Source organism: Hibiscus syriacus, unplaced genomic scaffold, assembly GCF_006381635.1.
Source record: "Hibiscus syriacus cultivar Baekdansim isolate YM2019G1 unplaced genomic scaffold, ASM638163v2 tig00110287_pilon, whole genome shotgun sequence".
Classification (NCBI taxonomy): domain Eukaryota; kingdom Viridiplantae; phylum Streptophyta; class Magnoliopsida; order Malvales; family Malvaceae; genus Hibiscus; species Hibiscus syriacus.
The window spans coordinates 508900-518202 of NW_024062662.1; the positions used below are offsets into that span (position 1 = coordinate 508900).

At 36.0% G+C, this 9303-nt stretch overlaps 1 protein-coding gene and 1 pseudogene across 1 annotated transcript; one reads left to right on the top strand and one right to left on the bottom strand.

Moving 5' to 3' along the window:
* Nucleotides 1-233: 233 nt before the first annotated feature.
* Nucleotides 234-4141, bottom strand: LOC120116239 (putative RNA polymerase II subunit B1 CTD phosphatase RPAP2 homolog). The gene is made up of 7 exons (XM_039136780.1): nt 3480-4141; nt 2636-3385; nt 2324-2535; nt 1972-2235; nt 1562-1720; nt 946-1073; nt 234-527 (listed from the first exon to the last, which is right to left on the bottom strand). The coding sequence occupies exons 1-6, from the start codon at nt 4057-4059 to the stop codon at nt 969-971; spliced, it is 2070 nt and encodes a 689-aa protein (XP_038992711.1). The 5' UTR covers nt 4060-4141; the 3' UTR covers nt 234-527; nt 946-968.
* A 2324-nt stretch (nt 4142-6465) lies between these two features.
* LOC120116246 lies at nt 6466-7868 on the top strand (annotated as a pseudogene).
* Nucleotides 7869-9303: the final 1435 nt, after the last annotated feature.

The window sequence follows — 9303 nt, forward strand, 5'->3', positions numbered from 1 at the left end:
ACACGAGCACACAAAACTCTCGCAGGCAACGTCGATTAATTCTGATTATTTTAAAATCGTCTGGGAAAATAATTTTCAAAACACAACATAAAATGACCATACAAAAGTATTAAAAGTATATAATATAAATTATAAGTTTTTCAAAATTTTCTTACGATATGACAATTAATAAGAAAACAATAGAAATAGTATATATATATATATATATATATATAAATAGAATTATCAAATATAAACCTCTTACAGAACATAACCTTTATATGTTGCTTCCTAATACCATAACAGCATCTATTTATCTTGAAAAACCAAGGTGGTAAATCATGGGTCTCCTCTAAATTGAATCCAATCAAGGTGGAATTATACGCAACATCCTGAACGAACAAACAAACACACACGTGCCAACATTCGATTAAATATCAGCCTGAATTGGTAATGAGGCTTTGTATCCAACCCAACTCAAGTGAAAGTTCTCGTTTAAGCTTCACAATTCAGCCAAATTTGTTAGGTTCCATCGCTCCAAGCAAAACCTGGAAAACAAAGTAAAATAATTAGGCTTAAAATAATTAACAGTTATAAAGAAACCCATTCAATATGAAATAAAATACTATAAAATTCAATCCATCAACATATACATCTACTCCATCACATTGGAAAATGAAACTGATTAATGTTTTGGGATATACACGTGCACCTTTGACCAAAATGATTGAAGATCATGAGATTTTGCAAATTCTTCCCCTTGTCTACTCTAAAGGGAAAACGAAATTTCCACAAATCCAACTAGTGTCATTTGAGAATACAAATTATTGTTGCGCCAAAGGATGGTTTTGGACTTTTAGTTGGAATCATTAGCATGAATAATCAAATTACTCTATTGATCCAATTGAATATTTAAATGGTATAATTTCAGATAACTTCCAGGAAAAGAAAATAAGGCCTACGTACCAAGAACTGACTTCAATCTAACGTCAAGCACCACTCTGAGCAGAGAAGTCAGGTGCTCGGCCAAGTGGTATTATGAGATCTTTCATAACCTCATACTCTTCCATACTAATCTGGGCACCATCCAGCACCTATGCAACCAACAAATATAGCAATGAGCATCACAAAAATGAAATTTTACAATCAAATCTAGAAACTGAATTTAGCTAAGGGAAAGAAACAATCAACTCTTTCTTCTTCTTCTTCTTTTCGCTTTACAAAGTATTGACTCAGTGATCTCTTGATTCTATTCAGCAACATATATATAAAGTAAAATAATAATAATAATAAATTCAAAAATACTTCTAGTTGATAAATTCGAAAGTAAAGCGAACCATGCCTAATACAAATGCAGAAAGAATGGCTGAAGATGCTAATCAACCTAAAAACAGATTACAAACAAAGATTGTAAATCAACAGAAGATTCCATCATAGCAGTCTACAGAATTGGATTTTGCTTTTCATGTCACACAGCACAATACAGTGCTTTAGCTAACAAAAGACTGAATTTTCAAGAATTCCCTTTATAATTTTACATTGAAATATATCATAGGCTGCATTTACAATCTCAGAACCTCACCTTGTGAAGAAGCATCCTCCCATTAGTCAAGTGCGGAGTGAGGGCAGGTATTCTACATACAGAAAGAGCATCAATAAATAGAAGAACAATTACTTGCCACTGTTTCATTCTGAATGCTGGAAGTGCTTCCACAAATGACATTGTTTCTAGCAGGCGCCCCTGTATAAAAACACATTTAAAGAACATTCAGAAACAACTCAACTCGTGACTATGGGATCTGCAAGGAATTTCTTGGTACAAAGAGCTTTTTTATTAATAAGCATTAGTAAGTTATGCCTGAAAAAATAGTCTTACAACTACAAAAAACTCCCAAATAAAAGAGTTCAGTTTCCTCAATGTCCTAAACAGAACTATCATAATTTTTCTTTATATGATTAGCCATTTCACAATTAAGGGTTCAGAATTAATACCATTCCTTGCTCCAAAGTAGATATAGGTATAGGCAGTCTGAGAGCAGTTACAATAGCAGGCAAAGCACGAGAAATACAGCCAGCAAGAGTTTCTTTAATTTCAGAAGAACGACCATCTCGTAAGACAATCTTCTGCGGATACTCCCTCCCATTAACAGAGAGGTACTCTTCATGGAAAGTTTCATCTCTCCCATATATATAAGCTAAAGAAGACGATGTTATCCATTCAAAAAGTGCGTTCCACATCGTTGCAAAAGTTGACAGCTGATGGACAACAGAAAGAGTAAGACAAGCAGTGAAGAAAAGGCAAGCAAAAATCATATGGCACCCTGGTCAGGTCTATAAGACTCACGGTTAAACTGAAACCCTCTGGTGGAGCATCAAACCAAGAGTCTTCTGGGTCAAAAAAATCAGAGCGTGGAATCCCAGGTTTTGCTGGCCACTTTACAGGGCCGCCTTCTGGTTCAGATTCTGCTTCTGGTTCAAGTGTATCAACATTCCTCCCTCTCTCCTCCTTGTCCGCCTCAATAGGAAATGGCAATATGATAAGCCCAGCTTCAGAAACTGTAAATAAAATGGGGGTTATGGAAAAACTCAGGAATTCTGTAGACATCGTTAATGCGTTGAATCCACATATAATTCAACAAATGCACACAAAAAATACCAGCATCATTGGCATCGGAATCTCCAGATGCCACAGCTGCTGCCGCCTTGCTCAATGCCACAGCACAAGCTTCCGCAGATGCAAATCGTAACATTTTATCATCATCACCATCTTCTGCTCTGCCACACATTTCAGAATCTCCTTTCTGAGTATCCATTTCTTTAACTTCACAAAGATTGTCTTTCTGAGCATTGCCAACATTTTTATCATCAGCCCAAGTAACTGAGCGATTAAGTTTCTTTCGTCCGGCAGATTTAAGGGAGGACTTAAGCACAACCTCACTTGATGCCACAGACTTGTCAGCACAGGTTTCCTTCTCTGCTTCAGTACCAATTATGCCCAAATCACTCTGATAGACACAACTAGTCGAAGACAGTTCTACAATGCTAGAATCTTTTTCCCTCAAAGGAGACGAGGATTCTGATATCATACATTTTTCCTCAAAGTATTTACAAACTCCTCCTCGTTCCACTTCTTTCAATTTTAAACCTGAACAACCCTGTCTTGACCCTGGGGGTGTCTTGGAAACAGTATATTCATCATTCATGATTATTTCACTAGTAAAGTCCATCCCATTAATAACATTATTCGTGCTGCTAGGCTTCATTCTTTGACCCTGTCTATGACTGCCAGGATTCTTAGAAATGGTATATTCATTGTTCATAATTATAGTACTAGTGAATTCTATCTCATTATTAAAAACAGAATCTCCTTTGCTATTACCAATCTTGGAGCTACTAGAATCAAACACTGCAATTAAAGGAGAAAAAAATATTTTAAACAAATAAAACCAAGTTTTTTCTATAAAAAAATAACTTGAATAATTGATGTTAAAAACTCTAACCTCCATTTTTGGTGCTCTTTGAAGGTGAAGGCTTAGAAACCAATTCTCTTTGTGGGACATAGCCTTCAATAGCATTGGAAGGACCCACAGATGAAACTTCCCCGGCTTTTGTTTCCTCATTCTCTTTAATCCTCAAATTGGAAAACCCTAAATCCCCATTCTTCCCCAAAACCTTCTCGCCCAAATCCACGTCATCAAACAAATTCAAAATCGCATTAAGTTTCGCATGATTCAAAGCGGAACACCTCTCTTCTTGTAAACTCCCAGAGAAAGCTCTACTATTGATCAGGCAATCGGAGGAGCAAAACCTGCTGGTTTCTTGTAAATCGTAAACTCTGTGTTCTTTCAAAGAGATTCGATAACGGCCTCTTCGAAGGGGTTCGGAAGGTAAGGGGTTTGGGCAGAGAGGATAACCGCAGGTGTTGGAAATCGACCTCTCGGTTACGACATCCTCGTAGTCGCTTCGGGAAATTAAGGAACCGGAGCAGAACAGTTGTTTCTCGCCTTGGATACCGTCGAGCAGGTGGAGTTGAATCTTGTGTACGGCTTCTGACACGGAGATTGACTGATCTTTGGCCATGACGATCAAACTTTTTCTCCTTTATGGGGATTTTTTCTCAACGGTGAACTAGTGTTCTTTTGGAGCGAGGCTTGTCGGCTACAATTTTCAGTTGAACTCCGAAAAAGAATTGGAGGTACGAAATAATTGGCTTTGCTGATGGTGTGTTCAATTTTTGGGATAAACTGCGTAAATAGTTAATAATGTTATAATATATTTTTATTTGTTCTCCTAAAATTTTGAAAGAAATAAATTAGTCACCATTATTGATTTATAATAAAATGTTAAATTGATGATGTAGCAATGTTAACAACAAAAATTAATATTTAATTTTATCTTTAAATTATTGTTAAAATATCAAATAAATTCTTGAATAGTAAATCCTTAAATAATAATCTACAAAATTAATATTTAATTTCATACATAATACAGTATGACATACAATAAATGAGTATATTTCAACTCAAGAACATATCATTAAGTTATCCAAAGTGTATGACATATAAATGAATCAAGTGTGTATTTATCATACTTATCAATCATACAAGGTAACATACTCACACAAAGCAATACGATCTTATTGAATTTCACATAATTTGATAGCGAAAATCGTATAATTTTTAAGTAAAAATACATATAAATGTTTAGCACAAATGAGACACGGACCTATTTAAGCATTTACGATTTTCAGAATGCGAAACATAAGTATATTATCTATTCGATGATTAAACTAGCTTGGTATAGCACGATTAGAACCTACACAAAAAATACTAGCTTTACTTAGTGCTAAATTTGTAGTCAATTATAGAATTATTGTGTATATTAATACTGACCGGAAAATAGGATCACGACCAAGATAAATAATATAGACACTCGTAAATATATAATTGTTTTTGTTGCCAACCCAATTTGCATCCGAGAAGGCATGAAAAGAAGGTGGATTTTCCGTATGAAGAAATAATCCATGTGTTAATATACCATATAAATATCGAATTAGTCGCTTTACAGCAGTTCAATATTTCATAGTAGTAGAGCGATGCATAAATTGAGAAAGTTTGTTATTTGCATATGATATATTATAGACTATCAATAATAGTTCTATTTTATGTGCAATAAGTTAGTATTACTTCGAAATGAAGTGTGAGATTGTCATCTGTAGCGAGTGGTAGCAATTAGTTATGCACTAGACAGTTTTTGTTCGAGCAAGAAGATCAGTGATATAACATATTATTGTTGGCTTGACAACTATACTAAAAGTTTCATGATAATCCACACCAAGTTGTTGATAAAAACTTTTAACAATTAATCTAATTTTGTATTTATCAATACAAAAAAAACTCATTTATAACCATATTGTGGATTTTAACATAATACATGTATTTAATTAACTCAAAAAATAATATGTAAATTTAATTAAAATCAGAATAGAATTTAATTTCCAACTATTGATGTTTTAGTGATTTTGTGTATTAGCACTTCTACGTTCTTAAAAACTTTTAAAAGATGTATCTTTTGGATTGTATTTTTCAATAGTTTGAGACGATTATAAGATAGTATTTGTTCAAAAAATTTCTTAACCATTGACAATACATACACACCCTGTAAACGCAGCTGCTCGAATTCAGAACATCAGAGGAGAAAAACACTCCTTTTAAACATTGAAACAAAGTGTCTATCTGTACAGGCGACACTATAAAATTTTTCCATAAAAAATTCTCTGTAATTAATGCTTTCTTATTATGAGAAAACATTCCATTTTACATTTAGAAATGACCATCCAGCTCAGTTGGTAGAGCACAAGGTTCTTAACCTTGAGGTCGTGGGATCGAGTCCCACGGAGGGCATTTCATAATTCGGAGGTCTCTTACAGAAGCTGCTCTCAACCTGGTGTTGGGGGTAGCCTAGTATCTTACCTCCCCTTACCCCATATATATATATATGGGAAAAAGAGATAGCCATTTATTCCATTTTACATTGAGAATTTAAATGAAGCATTGATGAAACATCGTAATATGTTTCGTTAAAGACGTAATTATGTGAAACAATAATGCATTATAATGTTATTCGTTAAACTTTTAACTTAAAATGAAGCGTCAATGAATCGTTATGAAAGAAATGTCTTTTAATTTGAAGACGTAACTTAAGGATAAATAGACCTTAATGACTTTTATAACATCTTTAAATTAAAGACAGCACTTGGCAGTATCTTTAATTAAAGATAACCGAGATCATATGTGTATATATAAGCTTTGAGTGCTATATAGACCACATTTAATGGAAAACTTACATGCCCAACACTCTTATGAGATTTTTCCCCTTTGTTATTGTCTTTTGCTATTCAATCACCAAACTGCCTAATAATGTTTAAACATAACGTTTGACTAGTGCCCAGGCAATCCCCTCATCAATAAAAAGTAGGGTTCCTAAATGCCAGCAGCCCAAAGCTTAAAAGAAGCACATGTTGCCGTCTTGGTCTTCCCATTCGGCAGTCACAATCTAGCCATCCTTGGACTGGGTGCAGGTTGGCTATTACAGCTCCCAATGTGCCGTTTTCTTTCCTGACCACACCAAAATCTAATGAGTCTTTGTTTTCCACTTTTAATCATAATGTTTCCATTCCCAATAATATAAGAGCTTATAATGTGGAGGATGGTGTGCCGATCAATCATGTTTTCAATGGAAACCCAGTGGAGAGATTGGACCTTTTCCTGAAAGCAACTCCTGGAAACTTTCAAAAGGACTTAGATTTTGCAGTCATGGAAACTGGGAGGAAAGTTAGTTGCTTAGTCACGGATATGTTCTTGACATCTGCTGCAGATATGGCAGAGAACATGCATGCTACTTGGATCCCTGTTTGTGTTTCGATTCCACACAGTCTGTCAGCCCATATTTACACTGATCTCATTCGCAGACTTTTCAGTGATGTTGGTTGTAACGAAAATGGTGGCAGATTCCAACACCAAACTTTGGAAATGATCCCAGGGTTATCTCCAATTCACGTTACGGATTTATCTGACGAAATATTGCCTAAACATTCGAAAGAAACTTTCTTTTCTTACAGGTTGAGCAAAATCAGATGTGTTTTGCCTCGATCTACGGCCATTGTAATGAGTTTTTGCCAAGAACTTTATCCCACACAACTTTTAGATGATCTCAAATCCATGTTCCCAGCTTTGCTGAACGTTGGTTTCTTAACGCAAGAAGTTCCCCCGCCTCCATTACCACCATCAGATTCAGATGCCACAGGATGTTTATCATGGTTGGACAAGCAAAGTTCCAAGTCGGTTATGTATATTAGCTTCGGAACAGCAGCGGCTCCGCCAGAGGAGGAGTTAAAAGCCTTAGCAGAGGCGGTCGAAGAGAGTGGCATTCCGTTTATTTGGTCTCTTAACAATGAATATAAGCACCATTTACCCGATGGCTTTGTTCAAAGGACAGGAAAGCAAGGGAAATTGATTTCATGGGCACCCCAAACCATGATGTTGGGACATGCTTCAACAGGTGTGTTTGTGACACATTGTGGGGCAAACTCTGTGTTTGAGAGCATTACAAATGGAGTCCCAATGATGTGCAGACCCATGTTTGGGGATCATGGGATGATTGGACGTGTGGTGGAGGTAATATGGGGGATTGGTGTTAGAGTAGAGGGGAATGTATTCACAAAGAGTGGGATACTCAAGTGCTTGAAGCTCATTTTGGGTCATGAAGAAGGGAGGCAAATGAGAGAAAGGATTAAAGCACTGAGAGAGCTTGTGTTGAAAGCTGTTGAACCAAGTGGAAGTGTTTCTCAAGACTTCAAAACTTTATTAGAAATAGTCTTAAATTCTTAATGTTGTATAATCTTCAAAATATTATTCGTTTTATAAATTACTTTTCACAAAATATGATACCCAATTAGGGAGAAATTATTTGATGGGCCCTTCCCTCACATCATCCATGGTCCTTATTAATTAGAAATTATCCATATCATCAATTTTTTTCATATTGTCATGAGGCTAAACAAACCCTTTAGAGTTAAACAATATGCGGAAGCAGAGACACAGCCGAAGCTATTCAAGCCACCAAGAGAGACAACAAGGCAAAAATAGCAAAGAAACTAAGAACAATGAAGCAATAGAGAACTTTGAGTAAATGATTCTTCTATTATTTTGAAGGTAAAAATGAGATGGAATGAATACAAATGTGGCGGAGAGCGCTCTATTTATAATTGAGTCCACTTACTTTCAACTGCTTAGATCAAATTACATCGACAACTGAGATTGAATCTTATCTTATTTGAGGAATTAGAATTCAAATCAAACATTATGTCAACATTATATACAGTATCCATATAATTTAAGGAATTATATCTTCTTAAATTAGGGAAACAAAGAGAATATGATTTATGCTCCCAGGATCGAGCAAGCCTGGAGGTCTAGGCAATACTCTGCAAAGAACCCCTTTTGTGAGTATTTGCATATACGTCGTGGACTCAAACTTGCATGTCGTGACATTCTCCCCCACTTGATCTGGTGACACTCTCGTCGCGCCACTTTAACGAACATATATTGAATCACCTTAGAAACTCATTGATGCCTCAACTTTCTCTTGTTCCCCCATATTAACTCATCCTCGTAAAAATTGCTCGCCTCGATTATTTAACCATGTAAAATCACTACCTATTGCGTCATTGAATACATCTTGCCCGTAGGAATCCCCTTCTACTAGTCTCGACTTGCCTTAGTTTAGATTCCCTTGATCCTTCAACAAAGGCTTCGATGTCTTTACAACATTGAATATTGAACGAACTTTTAGATTTGTCGACAACTCTGGCTTGCCCTTGGAACTGCGAAAGGTCTCACATGCCTTTTCTAACCTTTCACTACCCTGCAGTAAGGGTTAGGTCTACCTTGACCTACACTCAACAAATATGGTAAATTAGACAGCCAAGTACTAAAAGTTTGTTTGAGATACTTCCCTTGATTTTTATGTATTTACTAAAAACATATCAACATTTCTTTGTCCTTAAAGTCTGACGCCCTGTGCACCGACCTTTCTTTCATGAAGTTCGATGTCTCTTGTCGCATCGACCCCTCTTTCTCGAAGTATGGTGCCCTTTTTCCCACCTTACCAATTGGTGGTGTTTCCATAGTTGCATTTTTCCTGAAGGGCTCAAACTCCCTCAACCCTTCTCCAACTATATCCCCAAAGCGATGTTCATCTCCCTCAAAACATTCTCAACAAACTCCTCGGTAGCCTTTTCGGATAGTTCGAATACCCTTTTCT

What these genes read in the sequence shown, in the direction of transcription:
- LOC120116239 (XM_039136780.1), bottom strand. Translation starts at nt 4,059, where the DNA reads ATGGCCAAAGATCAGTCAATCTCCGTGTCAGAAGCCGTACACAAGATT. An exon ending in CAGAGGGTTTCAGTTTAACC is followed by an intron (nt 2,236 to 2,323) that starts GTGAGTCTTATA and finishes GTTGTCCATCAG; the next exon opens with CTGTCAACTTTTGCAACGAT. An exon ending in GGAGGATGCTTCTTCACAAG is followed by an intron (nt 1,074 to 1,561) that starts GTGAGGTTCTGA and finishes TTGGTTGCATAG; the next exon opens with GTGCTGGATGGTGCCCAGAT.